This window comes from Microcebus murinus, chromosome 2 (genome assembly GCF_040939455.1).
Source record: "Microcebus murinus isolate Inina chromosome 2, M.murinus_Inina_mat1.0, whole genome shotgun sequence".
In the NCBI taxonomy this organism is placed as follows: domain Eukaryota; kingdom Metazoa; phylum Chordata; class Mammalia; order Primates; family Cheirogaleidae; genus Microcebus; species Microcebus murinus.
Genome location: NC_134105.1, coordinates 13,833,632 through 13,854,797, shown reverse-complemented (window position 1 = coordinate 13,854,797; position 21,166 = coordinate 13,833,632). Strand labels below are relative to the sequence as shown.

At 52.0% G+C, this 21,166-nt stretch overlaps 1 protein-coding gene across 3 annotated transcripts in view; it reads left to right on the top strand.

The window, feature by feature from the left end:
* Positions 1-21,166, top strand: part of ECE1 (endothelin converting enzyme 1) — a 107,117-nt gene that overhangs the window by 41,570 nt on the left and 44,381 nt on the right. The window contains exons 2-3 of one of the 3 annotated variants that reach the window (XM_012768713.3): positions 7,569-7,655; positions 16,406-16,547. In XM_012768713.3, the coding sequence (XP_012624167.1) occupies positions 7,569-7,655; positions 16,406-16,547 (229 nt within the window). Of the gene's footprint in view, positions 1-7,492; positions 7,656-15,721; positions 16,063-16,405; positions 16,548-21,166 lie in introns of those variants that run through there. The other 2 variants (XM_012768711.3, XM_012768712.3) reach the window with 2 other exon arrangements.

Below are 21,166 nucleotides of genomic sequence, written 5' to 3'. Positions count from 1 at the left end.
GCAGGTGCGTCAACACAGGCCAAGTGGGTAAGCGTCTCCAGCTCCCTGCATGTGTAGGCGAGTCTCCTGCTGCCTGCGTGTTTGCAGGAGCCCAGCCCTGGGACGCGGGGCCAGACCAGGGTGGTTGACTCACGGGCTGGTGGGACTGTTGCCTTCTCCAAGGAGATGGCTGGCAACCTTGACCTCCCACCTTGCACCCTTGGCCTTCGAGTGTCTCCCGAGTCTCCCCGACCCCCAACTCCTGCCCACCTTCCCCCTTCCCATGCTCAGGCCTGCATTTGACCCTTTGGCGGCACAAAGCAGAATCTCCCATCCCTCCCCCCAGTTACATCCCTCCCACTTTCCCACATCGCAAGAGGGTGGCTCATGGCCTCCAAGGGAGGTGACCTAGAGAGCCAGGCCCCAAGAGAACCAGGAAGGCCTGGGTTTGAGTCCCAGCTCTGCTGCCGACAGGCAGGCCTCCTCCTCTCCCTGAGCCTCAGTCTCCACATCTGTAATATGGGCATCCCAGGACTTACTCCACAAGCTGACAACATGAACAAGATAAGGATATAGAAGAGCCTTGGGGACTGGGCAGTGTCAGGGTGATTGACTCTGTGTTCTGTTTGAGGGGACAGCCAGTTATTTTTTTAAATAAACTTTATTTTAGAACAGTTTGACATTGGTAGAATCATTGCAAAGATAGCACAGAGTTCTCTTATACCCCATTCTCAATTTCCCCTATTATTAACATCTTATATGGTACACCTGTCACAATTAATGAGCCAATATTGATAGATTATTACTAACGTCCATACTTTATTCAGATTTCTTTAGTTTCTATCTAATGTCCTTTCTCTGTTCCAGGCTCCCATCCATGATACCACATTACATTTAGTCATATGTCTACTTTGGCTTTTCTTGTCTGTGACAGTTTCTCAGACTTTCCTTGTTTTTGATGACCTTGACAGTTTTAAGAAGTCATAGTCAGGTATTTCATAGAATGTCCCTTGCCTGGGATTGTCTGATGTTTTTCTCATGGTTAGACTGGGATAATGTGCTTTTGGGAGGAGGACAATACAGGTAAAGTGCCATTGTCATCACATCGTATCAAGGGTCCATACTATCTATTGACAACTCGTATTTGACTTACTGCTGTTGACGTTCACCTCGATTGCTGGGCAGTCCATTATTTTTGCTAAGTACATAGCAGGGCTAGAGTAATGCCAAATATTGGCCAAGATTAGGAAATTTTGATGAGGGCAGAAGCAAATGGAAAGGTGGTGAGGAAGGTAAAGAGAAGCAGGCAAGCCAGGTGCAATGGTTCATGCCTGTAATCCCAGTGTTTTGGAAGGCGAAGGTAGGAGGATCACTTGAGGCCAGGAATTCAAGACCAGCCTGGGCAACATAGCAAGATCCTGTCTCTACAAAAAAAAAAAAAAAAAAAAAAATCAGCAGGGTGTGCTGGCAGGTGCCTGTAGTCTCAACTACTTGTGAGGTTGAGGCAGGAGGCTCCCTTGAGCCCAGGAGTTCAAGGCTGCAGTGAGCTATGATCATACCACTGCACTCCAGCCTGGGCAACAGAGTGAGAGCCTGTCTATAAAAAGATATTAAATTAAAATGTAAAAAAAGAGAAGCAGGCATAAAGAGGCAGGTGATACAGTATGTCCTTCAGGTGCCAGTTCACCTGGGGATGGGCTGCTATATGCCCAGTAGTTCACATTCCAGCTCATTCAATCTTTACAAAGACCCTTTTCACAGATGAGGAAACAGACCTGAAAAGTGAAAGCTACCTGCCCAAGGGCACATGAGCTCAGGAAACCTGGAATTGGGCCTGGGACTGCCTTTACTTCCTTGGTCTTCCCACTGTTGTATAAATATTTTGAATCTGCATTCCCAGGAGAGTGGGTTAGGGGAGATGTGTTCCCGATGCAGGTTGTTTCTAACTCACTATATTCCATAAAGGATTCATGATGGATTATGACTAAAATATATTCAATAAAATAATATGCAAAAGAAATGAAAATCAGGATCAGGGAAAACAGAGTAGAAAATGTGGACAAGGAAAAAGCTGAACATAAAGGCCAGGAAAGTACCCATAGGTATTTTCTGATTTGGCTGTGAGCTTCCTGGCAGCCAAGGAAAAGAGATACAGGCTGATTCTTGTTATCAGAACATCAAGAGGCAGTTTAATCTTTCAGGAACTTTGTGGTACATTTAAAAAGAAATTAATCACATGGAAATTTCCCATGTAAAAGACACTGCCTATGCCCTAGTAAAAATCTGGACTATAAAAACTAGTTATCTGTGTACCAGGTTCTGTTCTGGGTACCGGGTGGTGAAGGGTAACAAGGTGATTTCTCTCCATCCTAGGGATAAAGACACTTAGGCAAAGGCCTGAAAATAATCCAGGTGCTTTGCCAGGGCACACCAGAGACAAGGGCGTAATTCCTTCTGACTGGGGAGGAGGGTGGGAATTTGGGCAGAAGGGAGCAGGCCCAAGATGGAGAGGAATATTTGGGATAGAGAGGTCTTCTTGGTAGAGGGGATATTAGCCACAGAGCCCTCAAGGGTGGGGACCGTGGCCTACTCAGGGCTGCCTGGGGCCTGACAAGCATCAGGGACTAGGTAACCTCCTGTTGAGGGGTCCACACCTGCAGGGATAAGATGGGGGCAGGGCGATGGCCACTCACCTCAGGGGTTTATGGAGGATGAACTTGGAGAGGTAGGTTTAGACCAGATGGGGAATCCTCAAATGCCAAACTAAGGAGTTTGGATTTTGTTCTTTAGGTGCTGGGGATCAATTGAAGGCTTGTGAGCCTTGAATTGTATAAGTTATGGCAATACAAGCAATAACAGCTAACACTTAGTAGGCACTTGCTGTATGTATGCTTAGCACTGTTCTAAGCACTTTATATTAACTCACTTAAGTATCACAACAGTCCTATGAGGGAGATACTATTATTATCATCCCTATTTATAGATGAGATAACTGAGGCACAGAAAGGCTGAGTCACTTGCCCAAGGTCACACAGCTGGGAAGTGGCAGAGCAGGGATCTGAACTGCGGTTTGGATCCTGTGCTTTTACCCCTTATATTATCATGTCTGTTAAATATTAATATTTAGCTAACAGATAACAAGCGTGTTTTAGATGACATAAGGATTTAACAGATCCTGGCCAATTATCAGCAACAGAAGCAGCAATTGATGGCGACTTTGGCTACAAAGGGCAGCATCCGTAAGGAGCCGAGGCTTAGAAACAGCATGTGCAAGTGGCTCGGAGGGTGTGGCTGCCGAGTCCCAGGCCTCGGAATTCCACTCACGGGGCTGCTCTTTCCTGCCTCTAACACGCTCCAACATTCCTTGAAGATCCCCCGCCTTTGGCAATCCAAACACAAGAGCCATCTGAGTGACTAATGCAGTCTGGGCAAATGGGATCGTGCCTGGGTGCCACTGGGCCATGGGGCTTTTGTCCTCAGAAACACGTGAGCATTTATATTTCTTGTTTCTGTTCACACCAGGCCTTTGATTTCCAAGGGTGGGGTTTCCAGAGCTGGGCACCGCCGCACCTTCATCTGGCTTTCGTCACTTTCTCTGTGCAGCTGGGTCACCAGGCGCTGGGGACGGGCTCTGGGGATGGGCTGTCCACAGGAAACTGTGGTTCCCACCCCTCCATTCTGGGTCTCCACCAAGCCCTTCTCGTGATAGCAAACCCAGATTTCTCCTCCACGCCTCCAGGAAGGGAACTGAGCAGACGGAGGCAGAAATGACCCCACAGAGTGGTGATGGTTCTTCCCCTTTCCCCGAAGCTCGCAGGGCTGGGTGCGGCGGCACCCACAACCACAAATGAGGCAATTAGGGAGAATGAGTGCTGGCCGCGCTGCCAGCCCAGAGCCTTAGTCTGCCCAGGGCGTCCAGGCTCTGGGGGGTCTCCACCTGAAGAAGCAGTTCCACCTTCCACAAAGAGCACAGGACCAAGAGTCCAGGACCCAGGTTCTAGGCCCAGCTCTGCCACTCACTAGCTAACCATGTGGCTTGGGCTCTCTGGAGACCCCAGAATGGACTCAGAGCGTGTGGGGTTTGGAGTCCAGCAGGGGAAGAGTCACATCTTGGTTCCTGAACCCTCTGGGCAAGTGATGGTGGGGGAGGGGGGAGGGAGACAGGGGCCAAGTCCTGCCTCCTCCCTGCCCCTCCGTCATCTCGTTTGGGGAGAGGCACTGGGGTTAGCAGAGATACATTTTGTCAGGTGGCGCATAGTAGGTGTTTGGTGTGTCTGGCCCCTCTCCCCCGTCAAATGGAAGTGATGCCTGCTGAGGCTCTGGAGAGGTGGGGACGCCCATCACGACAGTGGCCGGAAGGCCCTGGGTGGAGGGCTCTGGGCAGGTACCAAGATAGGGCTGCCACGGTTGGAACGTCCCTCACCACGCAGAGTCAGCTAAGCCTCTCCCACGTCTGAGGGGGGATTCGGTTTCACCGCAGGGCTGGAGGCAGGCGTTTCAGGAGGGGGCCCCCATCTTTGTGTGCTGCAAAATAAACAGCGCTCCATCTCTGCCCATTTCTGCTTGGGAGGCGCGTGAGCTTCCCACACCATCCATCCACAGACAGGCTGCAGTGGGCGGGCGTCAGCGCCGGGGCTGAGCTTCCAGCCGCCCTCCCTTGCCTCCCACTTGCGCTCAGCTACCTGCAGGGGTTCCTGCCCCACGTTGGCCCTTGCGGATACAGGGGCCATGAGAGCCAGCCCCCGCTGGCAGGGTTCTGCCGCCTGGAGTGCCGTGTGCTTCAGTAGAGGCAGCATGGGGTGGGGGCTGTGTGGGGACACAGGCGAGGGACCAGATGCAGTCCGGGGAAGGTGGGCCGGAGAGCTTCCCAGAAGGGGAGATCTCTGAAATGAGACGGAAGGAACAAGAGCCATTGCTTAACCGCACCTGGGCGAGTTACTTCCCTGAGCCTCAGTTTCATTCTCTGTCAAAGGGGCCAATAACACCTGCTTCCAAGGGAAGCGAGAGAGGGTGAGCTGAGACGGTGGGTGGGAAGAAACTGACAGACACCTTACACCACCTAAGTGCCTCGGGGAGACGTTCGGCGGACTGAACTTCCTTCTCAAGGGTCTTTTCCTCTGTTGATTGACACTTGTTGCTTAGTATAATCAACGTCCTATTTTAGAAAACGTCCACCTGTAACCCAGTGATAAGAAGCATTGAAACAGTCCTTTCTCTCTCTGGAGTGGGTAATGGGAACTCCTCCATCCAGTGGGAGTGAGAAAGAAGACTCCAGAATTAAAATTATTCCAAGTGTCCTGCCTCCCCAGGGCCTATGCTCCTTAGATGTGTTCCCTTTGTCCTTAGACATTACAACAACTGTTTGTTGAGCACCTACTATATGCCAGTGGTGGGGATTCTCTGTTGAACAGGGCAGACAAGGTCCCAGTCCTGACTAAGCTGAGGATTTGGGGGAAGGGGGGGAGATAGACAATAAAGATGTAAAAACAACAAAAAAAATATAACAGGGTGCTGTAATAGAGATTTTGGGGGGCTACTTAGGGTGGTTGGGACATTTGAGGAGGTGGCACTTAAACTGAGACCTGAAGCCCAAGCTGGCCATGGGAGAAGAGATGAGGAAAGAATGTTACAGACAGAGGGAACAGCAACTACAAAGGTCTTGGAGGGAGGGAAACAGAGAAACTGAGTAAAGGTCAAAGAAGTTGGTGCGTGGGTGAGTGACGTAGGAGTCAGGAGTGGGCAGGGGTGAGTGGATAACCAAAATTTGGTATATGCTCACAATGGAGTATTACTCAATTCTAAGAAACGACAGTGAGCTAGCACCGTTTATGCTATCCTGGATTAAACTTAAGCCCGTTATACAAAGCGAGGTGACACAAGATCTGGAAAATGGGCTACACATCTACTCGCCATCAAATTGGTACTGACTGATAAAATCTACGGTGCTCAAATAGTGACAGTGTTCACCAGGGATTGGGGGGCGGGGGGGACCCACATCTTAGGATGTGGCGAGCATTGTGGGGGAGAAGGGATTACCTCTAACCCTTTTTAGGGAGAGGCAAAGATATACAATGTAACCAAAATGTAAAAAAAACAAAAACAAACTTTTATTGGGTGGTGGGCAGGTGGGAGGGGGGAGGAGGGGAAGGGTGTAAACTTACATGGCGGGTGCAGTGCGTACCACCTGGGGGTTGGATATGCTTGAAGCTCTAGCACGGGGTGGGGGTGGTGGCAAGGGCAATGTATGTGACCCTAACAATATTTGTACCCCCATAATATGAGGAAATAAAAGGAATAAAAAAAGACTGGGCAGGGGCCGTAGGGGCCTGGTGAAGGGTTTGGATTTTATTCCAGGGACAGCGAGGAGGTTTTAAGCAAGGGAGTGGCAAGATCAGAATTCCATTTTTAAGGGCTGGCCCTAGCCCAGGGGGCTGCAGGAAGGCAGGAGTGAAAGCCAGGAGACCTTCAGGAGCCACTGCTCTCCCTGTCCCTGTGACCTGGGACAGTCACCTCACCTCTCCGAGCCTATGTGTGACAATCACACACTGTGATTGTCAGAGCCAAATTGGGAATGTACAGAAACACACTTTGGAAAGCTAAAAACATCCCAATGCCCGGGTCTCTTGCCTTACTAGAAGTGGACAGTCCCTGGGGAAACTGCCGGGTCAGACCTCTCTGGGGTTCCGAGTGAATAGGAGAGCGCTGGGGCCACATCCTGACACCTGAGAGAGCCCACTTTCCCACCTAGGGTCACCGGAGAGGCCTCAGGGGCTGGGGAAAGGACCTGAGTGAGGCTCTGACTCCTGGAGGGAAGGTGGAAGGGAAGGGTCACTTCCCTGGTTTCTGGCTTGCCCCAAAGCAGTGCTTCCTAACCTGTTGGGGAGGGTCACACCTTTGGGCACGGGGGCAAGGCGGGACACCTGTCTTTTTTATCCACCTTTTTTGTTTAGTCTTTCTAGTGATGATGGGGAGGCCCCCCACCCCGGCCTTGACGCACCTAAGGACAAATGGTGGAGGCACCTTCCTGATACTCTTGGTATCTGCCATTGGGGACCCCATTATTGAAGGGGGACTTAAGATTTCCTAGAAGGAGAGGTCGCTGTGAGGCCCTTTCCTGCCTGCTGAGGGCTTGAGTTGGGGGGCCCCTCTCCAGGCCTCCTGGGAAGGGAGAGGCCGCATTTCCCTGAGACTCTCGGGCCATGGGGTCTCTTGGAGAACTGGCTCAGGGCCCGCCCGCCCGCGAAGGTGGTGCGTAGCCCGGCCCAGACCCCCAGCGCTGCCTGCCCTGGCCTCCGGGGCGCGCGGCGGCGGTGGTGGTGGCAGCGGCGGGACCTGGGGTCCCGGGACGCAGCATGCGGAGCCTGTGGTCGCAGCCCCGGTGGCCGCGGTGCTGTCGGCGCTGGGGGTGAGGGGAGGGGGCGGGGGGCGGGACACCCCTCCCCGCCGCGGGCCGGTGCGTGGGCCGGTCTCGGGTGTCCCGGCCGGGGCGGGGCGCAGTGGCAGCGGCGCCAGGGCTGGGGCCGCTTCCCCATTCGGGCGCGAGAGCCATGGAGGCGCTGAGGGAGTCCGTGCTGCATTTGGCCTTGCAGATGTCGACCTACAAGCGGGCCACGCTGGACGAGGAGGAGCTGGTGGACTCGCTGTCCGAGGGCGACGTGTACCCCAACGGCCTGCAGGTAGGAGCCCTCCGGGTGGCCCCGGGCTCCGCGCCGGCCCTGGCCCGGGCATGCGCACTGGCGCCGCCCCGCCCCCATCCTGCCTCCCCGGGAGGGGGCCTGCCACCCCGCGGCGCTGGGCTCCGCGGATAACCCTTCCCCGAGCAGGAGTGTCCCTGAGGCTGTGGGCTCGCCTGACCGGCCCTGCCCATCCCCAAATCCTCCCGGCCACCTGCTTCTGGGGCTAAGCCCAGGTGGCAGAGTTGAAGTTCCCCAGACCTGAACTGGTCCAGTTCCCTTTACACTGAACAGGCAGTCTGAATGCGCGGCTCCTGCCCAGGCTCACACAGCCCATGGCAGGGCGAGTCTAAAAACTGTTTCAGTTTTGGCATGCAAAGGCCGGCATCCCTGGAACCCGCCGCTCAATCCCAAGCAAACCAGGGAGTCGGTCACCCTATTGGGAAGGCATTACCCTTTCTTCCTCTTTCCCCTGAATTTTCAGAGGTGGGGGGCAGTCCTCTGCCATTTTCTGCCTACTCAGCAAGCCCAGTTCCCACCCCCACCCCACCCCCGTCTGCCCCTGGGGGAGTCTCTCTGCCCCTGGGGGAGTCTCGTGTGCCCACTGCCTTGTCTTGGGGCAGAGCAGGGTGGAGACTGCTTTCTGCTCCTCTCCCTGGGGCGCCACACTGGGACATTTCTGGCCAGGACCTACGTCCTGGTGGGCTTTGGACCCAGGCAGGTGGGTGGAAAGGAGTTGGAAATGTTGAGTGAGGACTGCCCAAGGCGGCCCTGTGACCTGGCTCCTGAGAAACCAGCGTAGAGAGAGGACCGGACGCCTCAGTCCAGGGGGACTTCTGCCAGGCAGACCAAGGGAGGTACTGGGAGCCTCGTGGCCGCCTGGAGAACTGGCACCGGGTCACAGCTCATCCGGAGGGCAAGCTGAGGGCATGTGGAGGCTCAGACTGCCAGGCCCACCTCTCCCCAGTCATACCGGTAAAGGGAAATGGCTTGGATTTTCTCCCGCAGGTGAGTCAAATAGACCCAGGGAGATGGGAGATCCGAATTCGTGATCACCTGTGCTCTGCCCACTGGGGTATGACACCCTGACCTATATCATCCCACTGAATATTTGGGACCACCCCCAGCTGTAAGGATTGTTTCCCCCACTTACAGATGAGGAAACTGAGGCTCTGAGAGGAGAAACAATTCACCTTGGGTCATAGAGCTAGAAATCTGGACATGACACATCAAGCCCAGTCTGTCTAGAACCTCCTTCCTACAGACCCTTCTTAAGAGCTAAAGCCAGCAGGAAATTAGATTTCTGGGGCAGGCACTTTTCCCTTCACAAATCAAAACAGAATCTAATCAGCAATCTTTTTCAGTCTCTCGTTTCACAGAAGGTTCTAAATATATCAGCACAAAAGCAGTTCAGAATTCATAACAAAATAATATGCCGTGGTGTTGTTACCACAGCAGCCCACTCAGGTATAGCCTTTTTGGGATCAGATGGCACGTTCATCCTGGGAAGGGCCCCTGGCAGAGCAGGGGGAGCCCCGTCTCTGAAGCCAGGGATCCGGGTTTGAATTCTGACTCCACTCATGACCCTTGGGGAAGCTGCTTTGTCTCTGTCAGTCATCATTTCCTCATCTGTAGAACAGAGGTTAGAGAAAGTGGATGTCACAGGGCCTGCTAGGATGATTTAGGACCTGTGAGGTAAGGGCGTGGCCACGTTACAGATGACAGAAGACAGATAGGGAGAGGTTAGGGGCATTCCTGTGGTTGCCTTACTGTCCTGTGGGTTGGGGTTCACTCTTGGTGTCCCGACACCAAGCTGCCCAACTAGGTACATTTTCCATTTTCCATACAGGAAAAGGCAAAGAGGTTGCCCGAGGATGTGGGATATTTCTGTGGGTGTCCAGCTGGGCTGGCTTGGAGCCTCCACAGCTCCCCCAAAGCAAATGTGAGCTGCCTAATGCTTGTTTTGCTAAGACTCAAGAACTCACCCACCTCAGTTTATGAGGCAGGCATTTCTATTAATTTGATGTTTTCAATGATTGTTTTTTTCAATATAAAAGCTTTATATGCTCACTTGTGGAAAAAAAATAATCAAGTATAAAAAAGGATTAAGGAAACAGTAATCTCACTGCTCATAGATAACAGCTTCTAGTTTTTCACTTGTATGTATATATATTTTTAAACAATAATTGAGCTCACTCTGAATGCATAATGTTATATTCTGCTATTTTCATTCAGTGCCACTTCGTAAGCATGTTCTATGTTGTTAAAAACTGAAACTTACTGCCATTAAAAATCATAATACCTTAGGATATCAATATACAAAAATATATTTATTTGGCCGTGTATAGTGGCTCACCCCTGTAATCCTAGTACTCTGGGAGGCCAAGGCAGGAGGATTGCTTGAGCTCAGGAGTTCAAGACTAGCCTGAGCAAGAGTGAAACCCTGTCTTTAGTGAAAAAATAGAAAAATTAGCCAGGAGCGAGAGGCTGAGGCAGGAGGATCACATGAGCCCAGGAGTTTGAGGTTGCATTGAGCTATGATGACACCACTGCACTGTACCTGGGGCTGCAGTGTGAGGTTCTGTCTCAATATATATATATATATATATATATTTTTTTTTTTTTCAATCCACTGTAGTTGGGCAATTAGGCCCAGTTTCTGTCACACTGTGGGTGACCATCTATTAGCTTTTCAGATTATTTCTTATGAGCTAGTTGCTAGAAACACAGGTGTTCCCTCAATTTAGACTTCTAAAGATGGGCCCTGCACCCCAATTCTCCCTCTCTTGATGGGCAGCTATAAAAGTAAGCTATTGGATTCATCAAGATTTTGGAGCTCGTTAGTTCTAGGAAGTCCAAAGTTAACAACATCAATAACTAATAAATGAAAACTCAACATTTTTCAGCCAGACTTGCAACATTTATTACTGGATGTGCTGACAAAATGTTGAACTTAAAGTTCTATGCGTACCTTACCTGAAAGGGTTTTTCTTTTCCTTTAGCTCATATTTTAGGCACAGATTACTTGCAGTCCACTAAAATGAGTTGTTCTGGACCAAGTACAGAATTCAAAGCCAGATAGCCCTAACTTGGAGCCCCAGCTCTGTCTCTCCTGAGCTGTGAGACCTGAGAAAGCTCACTTCCACATTTTGGTTGTGGTTGTTGGGGGATTTTTGTTTGTTTTGTTTTGTTTTTGTAAGATGGGGTTAATGTTATTAACCCACCTCTCAAAGGTGTCACAGTGATTCAAATGAGACAATATAGGTGAAAATGGTTTTAACAGTGCTCAGAAAATGGACTGCTTATTATCAGGATTATTATAGAAACTCACCATAGATAATAGCTCAGTGATGCTCTAAATATAATAGCTTTCCCAACCAAGCACAGTGGCTCACACCTGTAATCCTAGCACTGTGGGAGGCCGAGGCAGGCGGATTGCTCGAGGTCAGGAGTTCAAGACCAGCCTTAGCAAGAGCAAGACCCCATCTCTACTAAATATAGAAAGAAAGTAACCAGACAATTAGCCAGGTGTAGAGGTGCAGGCCTGTAGTCCCAGCTACTCGGGAGGCTGAGGCAGGAGGATCCCTCGAGCCCAGGAGTTTGAGGTTGCTGTGAGCTAGGCTGATGCCACAGCACTCTAGCCCAGGCAACAGAGCGAGACTCTGTCTCAAAAAGAAAAAAAAAAAATAGCTTTTCCTTCAAACCCTGAGCTCCCTGCACCTGAAGACAAATTATTTCAGTTGAGCGAAGGGAAATAGCCAAAGTTACATCTGCAGCCTGAACCGGGGAGCAGATGGCCTCAACTGTCTACCAAAACCTTTGAAACTCATCCAGCTACTTCTAAAAATCTATTTTAGTTTAAGAAAAAAGAAAGCTGAGATATTTAAATTCTTAGTCGTGGTCTTCTTATTTTTTTCCACCATGCACAGGGCCATCTTTTTGAGGTTGATTTTGGGGACAAGCCCACTCAATGCTTTAAAAAGACTTCTGGCGAGGTACAGTGGCTGGCAGCTATAATCCCAGCACTTTGGGAGGCCAAGGCAGGAGAATCACTTGAGACTAGAAGTTCAAGACCAGCTTGGGCAATATAGCGATACCTTATATCTAAAAAAAAATTTTAATTAGCCAGGGGCGTGCTGGTGCCCTAAATATACTAGCTTTCCCACCAAAGCCTAAGCTTTGCTATAGCCAGCCACCTGTAGTCCCAGGTACTCAAGAGGCTAAGGATCACTTGAGCCCAAAAGTTCCAGGCTCAGTAAGCTATGAACATACCATAGCAGTCCAGCCTGGGCAACAGAGTGAGATTCTGTCCTAATTAATAAATACATACATACATACATACATATATACTCACTCTCCTTACCTGGAGGTATCATATAAACTCTCTCCACCTGTTGGAGCATTATACTCTTGGCCTTAAGGGTCTAAGTGTCTGAGATGGAGATGGGAGACTGAGGCCCAGAGGCTGCCCAGTGACACACAACGAGATCTCAGCTGACCTTTGACTTCTGAGGTTTACCATCTTTCTCCCATGCCGTGGGGAGCTGGGTGTTCCTTCTTGGAAGCAAAGAGAGCTAGAAAGCACTTCTTCCAAATATCAGATTTTTTATTCCTGTTAAGACGTGATGAGTCCCATCCCCTGCCACAGGTAATACTTTAATCTATTACCAATCACTTGAGGAAAGTCAGGCGTGGGGCAGGGGGCAGGCAGGGCTCAGCCAGAGATGGGAGGATAAGAGGATAAAAGAGTGCTGCTCTGGGCTACCCCCAGTGCCCCCACCAGAAGTCCTCCTCATGGAAACTTTACTGGCAGAAGCTGCCCCAAACTGACACCCTCAACGGAGGCAGGGCGCCCCTCTGGGCAGAGCTGTCATGGTCTGCCTGCTCTGAAAGGCTGACTCCTGCCAGCCGGGCCCTCCTGCCAGCCCTCGTGGGTGGCCGGGCTTCTGGGCTGCAGGGGGTGGGATCCCTGCCAAGCCCTGGGCCAGACGACTCCCGTTTGCTGCCCCATGCAGCCCAGGTCGCTGGGGAGCCTGGCAGCTCAGAGGAGTCTCTGCCTTCCCTGCCCACCTGCTCCCCACCCCTTCTGCTGCTGGCTCCTCTCCTGGGCCCCAGGCGGTGGTGCCCCATCCTCACCTGCAGAACTTGTTCTTGCTGTAAGCCTAGGTGAGCCAAGCACTCCCTTCTGTAACTGAATATTTATCCCCGATTAGGGCTTTGTTCCCTCTGCTGTGGAAATCCTGGGAACTCCTGGGTGGGACAGCTCAACTTTCTCTCTCTCCCTCTCTGCTTCTCGGTCTCACTCTCCACCTCTCTTTTTTGAGGGCACCCCTTTCTCTCCCTTCTTCTCTCCGCCTCACACAACAGGCAGGAAAGCAGCTCACCAGGGAGCAGGGCGTCTAGGGTGATTCTAGGCGTCAGCTCTGCTCCTCGGCTGCTCCTTGGCCGCTTCGCAGTCTCCTCTCCCGAGATGGATCGGGCTGCTCGCCTCGGATCCTCCTGCCCTCCAAGCCGCTGCAGCCCAGTCCCCCGTGATTGACACGCCCTCGTTTCCAGAAGGAAAGTGAGAAACCACTCACATCTTCCCTTGCTGTGATCCCATGATCCTCTCTGCTCCCCAAAGAAGGAGCAGGGCAGGTGTGATGGGGTGCAGAGACAAGGGGCTCGGCCAAGGCCAGCCAGCCACAGGACGCAGATGGGTGCCTCAGCCCTTGCACCTAGGAATTGGCCAGCCTCTCCTAGAGAGGCCTCTTGATCCCGGCCCAGCGCTCCCAGGTGACTTCTCCTGGCCCGGAGATGCCTCTGGGTTCATTTCGCCCGCAGAGACACGTCTTGTCCAGAAACCAAGAGACAGCCTGGCAGTACAAGTCAAGCAAAGACTATGACAGAGGTTAAAAATCATACTTCCTAATTCTTTTTGCCATTCTTGCCTGGAAGTATGGAATTTAATTCAATTCTGGCTTAATTCTAATTCAATTTGACCGTGAACACCATCTGTTTAGGTTTAGCACTTTGCATCGCACAGTGAGGGTCAGCTTGACTTGTTGCTCCTCCGGGAGGGTAGCACGGCCTAACTGGGTCGCGGCCGCCAGCTCTGGAGAGATGGGTTGTCTGGCTGTTCTCCCCCCGCCCACCTCCAGCCCCGTCCTGTGTTCCTTCTGGAGCTAATACCAGTATCTATTCTTAAGGATGTTGTGAAGATGGCATTGCACCATCTAGCAACAAAATAGGATTAACATGGTGCCAGGCACATGGTAAGCACCCAAATATTTATTAGGTGCCATCATTACCTTTTCTATCCTCCCCCTACTCCCCGGTTCCTTTCATCTTCTCCCTTCCTACTGTTTCTTCCTTCCGTCCTTTCCACTTCTTAGATACCCTTGCTCCTTGCAAGTATGACGTTTCTCTGTCCCGATAAGGGGAGGTTTTCTTTCCTGATTTCCAAGCCTGCTTGCTGTGTCCTTGGCTTCCTAGAGCCGGCACCAGGCAGAGGGTACCTCTTAAAGCGAGGTGTTCGTTCCCTGTGAGCTGAGCCATGATGGGGGACACGAGAGGCCTAAAGGAGGAGAAGGAAGGGCAAGACAAGTCCAGTGGCAGAAGGACAGCAGGACAGAGGGAGCATGTTTATCAGTGTTCCCAGGCAGGGCACCACCTGCTTCAAGTCCTTGGGGCTCCACTAAATACCAGTGCCCAAGATAAAGTTCCTGAGATACTCACATCTCTGAAAAGCACTTTATGAACTTTCGAGTGCTGTATGTACATGGTAGCATTGTCCCAAGCTGTCTGTCCCTGCACCAGGCCCTCATAGCCAGAAGTTTTGACTAATGAGAGTGTCATCATCAGAAATCTTTGTTTCTCACAGTTTTAAAAGAGATCCTTCAGGGGTTTCAACAGGTGGCATCTGTCTCTCTGCCTGACCCAGCTGCTTCAGTGTCTGGGCCTCCTGGACCTTCACAGAAATGTCACCAAGCCTCAAGTTCCTTATCTTATTTTAAATTATTTATTCATTCATTCATTTCCATCTATTTATTTAATTAATTTTTAGAGACAGGGTCTTACTATGTTGCTCAGGATGGGCTTGAATTCTTGGCCTCAAGTGATCCTCCTGCCTTGGCCTCCCACGTAGCTGGGACTACAGGTGTGTGCCACCAGGCCTGGTTCTTTTTCTCAGTTTTAGAACCCAATTTTTCTTCCACAAAAAGTTCTCCTGTTTCTCTTTCTCTAGTGTAGCCATTCCCAAGTCATTTCCTGCCCAGAAATTACCTAGCAATGGCCACACAGCCTCTGGGGCCCTTCCCAAGGTGACACACCTCAGCTCCCCAAGTGCCAGTGTGTGGGACTCGCTTCCGGCTCTGAGCTGGCTCTGGGTCGGCCACCCCTCAGCTGCTGCTGGGGCACTGGCAGGTCAGAGCCTGGGTCTCCTCATCTCCCCCCGAAGCTCCCCTTCCCCCTGACAAGCCGTGTGGGCCCCCTTCAGAGTCTCCGCTTCCAAGCCCAGTCCCTGCCCAGCCTGCTCCCCCTAGCTTGTCCTTCCCAAAGGGCGGATCTAATCATGTCCCTCCAGCCCTTGGGAGGAAGTCCAAGTTCTTCAACCTTGCTGACAGTGCCCCCAAGGATCTAGGCCTTGCCTACCTCGCCTCTTGCCCTCCCCAGTCATCTGGCTGGCTCCTACTTACGCTTCAAGACCCGGGCCAGATGTCACCGCCTCCAGCAAGCCTTCCTTGACTGAACCCCTGCCCACCCCATTCAGTTTCTTTATCTGCCTCCCTGCTGGGGTGTGTACCTCACACACGGCTCTGAGTTGGTGCTCAACTGTTTGTACGCAGCAGCAACGTCACTGAACTGAGCCCCTTCCTGCCCTGTGGCTCTTGCTTTTACAGGAAGCACCTCTTGAAACAGAGGGGACCCCAAGCTGGCCTTGGGTGTAGGGGTCTGGATAGAGGGCTCTGAGTGCTGTCGGCTGGTGTGTCCCTCCTCGAGCTGGGAGGGCCCTGCCACACCCTCCACTTCCTCTTATTGTGCCTCCCTTCCTGTTAGCGAGACTGTTAGGCTGGGGACATTGTTCCTCCCTTTGAGGACCTGCCTGAACGGAGCTCTTTCTCTTTGCGTCTCCCCCAACAGCTCCCAAAACCCAACTCCGACCCTCTGGCGGGCTCTCGCATGCACAGCATTCCAGTCCTGGCCCACCCATTCAGCAGTGGACAAGGGGCCGGGGTCTCTCCTCTCTGGGCCTCAGTTTCCTCGTTTGTAAAAAGAAGCAATAAGGCAGCTCCCGTGGGACTGCGAGGGCTTAATGAGATCGGGACGTCCGTGCTTCTGGGAAGTGTTGCTGTGGCTGTGTCACCCTTGTCCGGGCCTTGTTGACACGGGGGCAGTGAGGACAGCCGGGCCGCATGCTCGCTGGATGCCGGCAAGTCCAAACATCCTGTTCTTTTTTGAACTCCTTACTGGAGAAACAGGGAAAAGCTGTAGTTTTTTCCTTCCTCCCATATCGGGTGACACAAAAAACACAAACTTGTCTGGGTTAAGCTGCTTGACTCTCTGGTGTTTGGGAGCAAGTTCGAGCTGCTAAGCAGGGTGGCGGTCCTTTTCCTGGATTAGGGCTAATTCTGTGGGAACCGGACCACCCCCGAGACAGGAGGGCCACCCTGATGCCTCCCCAGGGCCTGGGCCTGCGGGGGAGCCCCTTCCTCCTGGGGAAGGGGAGCCCTGGGCTCATGTCTCCCCCGCCCCTCCTGCCTCCTTCCCTGCAGGTGAACTTTCGCAGCCCCCGGAGCGGCCAGAGGTGCTGGGCCTCGCGGACCCAAGTGGAGAAGCGGCTGGTGGTGTTGGTGGCGCTTCTGGCGGTGGCACTGGTGGCCTGCGTGGCAGCGCTGGGCATCCAGTACCGGACAAGTAGGTACCTCTGTGTCACGTGGTGGGTTTGACTCACTCCTGCCCTGGGCTCTTTGCCCAAGCCAGGGCAGACCTCCGAGACTGGGGAGGGAGCTAGGCCCCGAGGGCTCGGGGTGCTGAGACGGACCAAGGCATGGGGAGCGGGTGCCGGGCGTGGTATGAAGGTCTTGGAGTCAGAGGACTGGAGTCCCAGCGACTTTCCAGCTGGGCCTTGGACAAGCCACTTACTCTCCCAGAGCCTGCGTCTTCTCTAATTGAAATGGGGAGAGCAGTGCCCGATCTAGAGCTGGCTGAGACGGTTAGAGATGATGTATGTCACATACCTGGTGCCTCAGTGGACTTCTTCAGCTTTATCTCTGAGTACTGTGTTGCCAGGACGTGGGCTGGTTAGACACACAGTCTGACACCATCTGCCACGTCTAGTTCCAATAGAATAGCAACGGTGGCCTCTGTCAACTGAATACTTCCACGAGCCAAATACTACACATCTCCTTTATAGATGGGATCTCCTGTCCTCATGCAGCCCTAGGAGGTGCGGTTACTTCTGGCCCCTTTTCCATGTTAGGACACTGAGGCACTGAGACTGTGTGTGGCCAGTGGGGGACTGAGCAGGGCGTTTGCGGAGGGGAGCTGGCATTCTCCCACAGGCTGCCGGCTCCAAGCCCAGCTCTGCCTCCCTTTGCGGTCACGGTGCACTCCAGAATATATCGGGTCCCTGGAAAAGCTGCCCTTCTGTGGTCCCGGCACACTCTGTGCACCTGTGTAAGTGCATTGATCTGTCCCCCCTTGTGTGGCGTTGTGATTGGGCCCCTCTGACCCTGCTGTGGGGTCTGAGGCTGGGTCTAGCCAAGTGCGGCATGCAGAGTCGGCCCGGGAGCAAGTGCGGAACTGGAAAGGCCGGGTCCAAGTTGGAAACGGAAGGGGAGTCCAGCTAGTCCTAGGGCGTCTCACTCCACTGTGCCCCAGCATCTGGCTTTCTGATGGCAGGTGATCCACCTGGTTGAGCAGCCTCTGGGGGCTTTGCTCAGCGTCCCACCCACTGACTTGGTCACGTACCCCATCAGAGAGATGGTGAACTTCCATGGGATCTGGGAACATCCACTCCAGGCTGTGTTGAGCCTCCTCTGCTGTGAAGTTGCTGGCCTGTGAGGGTGGCCGTGCTGCCCCGGATGGGGAGGGGACTTGGGGGCCTAGCGCGAAAGCAGGGACTTCATCTGAATCAACCTCACAAACCTCCTGTGTTAGGCACATGGGCATTCATTCACTCCACAGACATAGGGGGTGCTTAAGAAATAACTGGTTTGTAGGTGTTTTACCAAATGTGCCTGGCCCAGCAGTACTTAATGCATACTTGATTGATTAATTTCTAGTTTCCAGAACCTTAACCAGATGTGCTTAGCAGAGTGTGTGCACACCATAGTGCACAGATAGCGAAATGAATAAATGAATGAGTGGATGAATAAAGGAGTAAGAAGGAGGGTCCAATAGGAAACAGGCTTTCTCTACTGAGTGTGTGTGTGTGATGGTGCAGGTGTGTGTTTGTATGTTGTGCGTGTGTCTGCTCTACCAGTGGGGCACAAGCTGATCAGCCTCCTCCTGCCACTGCCATCTTCCCTCATCCTAAATCAGCTCCAGTTCAGAAACCCTGCTGGTCAGCACGAACCCCGGCCAGCCCAGCTGCCCAGCTCTTGGCCCAGGGCAGGGGGCCCAGGCCAGTAGCCAGTGGTGCCCTGAGACTGTCCCTAGGCATTCCCAAGATGTTTCTTTAGGAGAAACTAGAAAGGAATCCCCAAGGGACAGCTCTCAGTGATGGGACCCACACCATTTCTGCTGTTATTGCCATATGGGGCCCACAGGGAAGAATCCTGCTGGCCACGTCTGAGCAAACGTCAGGCCAGTCAGCAAATCTTCTGAAGATTCCGAAAGACCCACCTCCAGGTTGTATCTGGACACTACTATTTTTGTGTACCCTCCTTTCCAGATACATGCAGGTACTTTGCAAACAGCAGCAGCAAAAACAAACAATAAATTTTCCCAGGAAATATTTTAAAGCGTTTTACGTGGTGTTGAGGCCAGGCACTGTCCGGACGAGTGTCTATGGATTAGATCTGGGACCTGGTCCAGCCTTCCCAACTGATCATGCATGTCCTAGAGGGAAGAAACGTTTGTTGCCTCCGCAGGTGATGACCAAGTGCTGGACGAAGCTCTTTCATTCATCCCTTCAATCATCCATTCATTCAAAAAATGTGTATTGAACAGCTGCTAGTTGCCAAGTACAGTGCTAGGCAAAGGAAAGATAAGAACATGTAAGATACCGGCTCTGCCCTCGAGTTTACATCCTAGCAGGGGGAGGCAGGCAGGGAGACAGCAGGACACGGCACAACCTGTGCTAGGATAGCAGGCACCCAGGCGGCTGAGGGGCCCAGAGAGGAAGAGGGTCGGGGAGATTTCCCTAAGGAGCTGGAAACTTAGATAAGTGGGGCCTGGAAACCACTAATCAATCAATTAATTAATTAAAAATGCATTAAGCACTTATGGGCCGGGAACATTTGGTAAAGTTTCTACAAACTATTAAATAGTTAAATAATTGGTGAGGAACTCAAACCTCTAAGACTGACCTCTGGGAACTGGTTTCTTATTTTGTTTTGAAACCCAAGTCTCCTTAGGATAACTACAAAAACCGTCATTAGTTCCTCTCTCTCTCTCTTTCTCTGTCTCACATACACACACATTCTGATGTGTCTCAGTCCCTTCCGATCACTCTCCTACAGTCTGTCTTCTGAGAATTTTACCAGCCAAGAGTTTGTTAAGTCTTACTTCCTGTGGTTTGGTGTATAAAAACAATAGGTATTCTTTTCCTTTCCCGAGTATGGAGTTATATCATAATAGTGAACAGGCTTTTTTGAACCTATACAGAAATTCCCTTCCTCACCCACCCCCTCCATAAAGACCTGAGTTGGGGAGTGGGGCGCACAGCTCTAATTAAGATGACCTGATTTAGAGATATTTAAAACGACACCATCACCCCCACCATTTCCTTTATTTTCATGCATAATGGCTCCTTAATTTTTAATTGTTGTGTAATTATCTCAACACAGTCACCCTAATTGTCCTGCTGTTGTGAGGCTCCTCTGAGCCCTTCTTCAGCCTGAAGGACTCTGTCATCAGATGTTAATCAGCCCACAAGTGAACCTCAGGACCACCCCGCCCTGCTGGCATTGTTGGTTCTGACCGAGGTGGAGACCTGCTGGCCGGAGGGTCCTTTCCTGCTCTCAAAAGACGGGCCTGGAGCATCAGACCCTGAGACTCGAGGAAGCTGAGTCCCTGCGCCCGGTTGTGAGAGCATGTCACCTTCTCTGTGAACTTGGTCCTCCTGTTCTTCCTAATTTCTAGGTAGAGAAACCAAGGCTCAGAGGAGGTCATTTGCACAAAGTCCCACAGGCAGGAGCAGAAAGTCGGGGTTTAAACCCAGGTCCATCTGCCTGCAAAGCTGCCACCATGTGTGGTGGGGACGCCAGTCTCGTCAGTCTGCCATAGCAGCCCCTGGCAAAGTGCTGGGAGTGGGGGGAGGCAGGCAGTGGTGCTGGACTGGGCTCAGCTGTCACCCCCACTCCCCACTCCCCCATGCAGCCCTGTTCCTCTCACACTCAGAGCCTCCGTTTCTTCATCTTTAAACAGTGGCTTCACACGTGCCTGTGATGTCTGTGAGTGTTAAATGAGATCGTGAACGTGTGTGGAGCCGTGTTCAGCAAACATTCCTGACTGTCACCAGCACAGCTTGTGTCAACAGAAGACTGGGCTGGGCCTGTGCTCCTCCTCCAGCTTCGTTTTGCCGCCTTGGGCTAAGCCAGGATGGCGGAGGCTGCCCACGGTTCGGTTCCCTGCTAGAGCCACCCACCAGCCCTGGGGCACGGGCTGACCCCCTTCTCCTGCCTCCGGCAAACCAGTGGCTTGGGGTTGTTGAGGTTTGGGTTTTTTGAGGATTCAGTGAGGTAACCAACTCTCCTGCCTGGTGCTGAGAGTGAAGAGTCGTTCGCAGTTCCGGCTCCCATTCCTGTCTTTCCTCCCCCCTGCGTCCTGGCACCGTACTGTCGCCCACTTAGCGCAGAGTGAATGTTTAGTCTGTGTTTGCAGAATGGATGACAGATACTTTTCCTACTGTTGTCTTAAGACTTTTCTTATATTGTGTATGTATCCCCAGCTGAATCGTTAGCTCTCGAAGGAAAGAACTGTGCCTTTTATGTGCCCTGTGCCCCTCCACACACACAGGCTGTGCTCAGCGAAGAACCCAGAACATACTCAGTTATTGTTTTGCTGAATAAATGAATGCTCGAATGAATGAATAAATGTGTTGAGCATCAGGGAAAAATAAAAAGGCAGTGAATATTTGCAGAAGGAAAGGTTGATTAAGAGAAACACCTTGGTTCTAGGTACTGTTTAAGCCATAGAAAGGATTTTAGACAGCTAAACAGGAGCCTTGTTTATAAACCAGGAGGTTGTAAAGCTACTCAAATTATTTCTCTATAGGGGCCTAGTGACCATCCAGTCGCAAATCTGCTTGGCCCGGCCTGGGGTGGGACATGTTATCCCTGGGCCCCAGGCCACCAGCACTGCCCGCC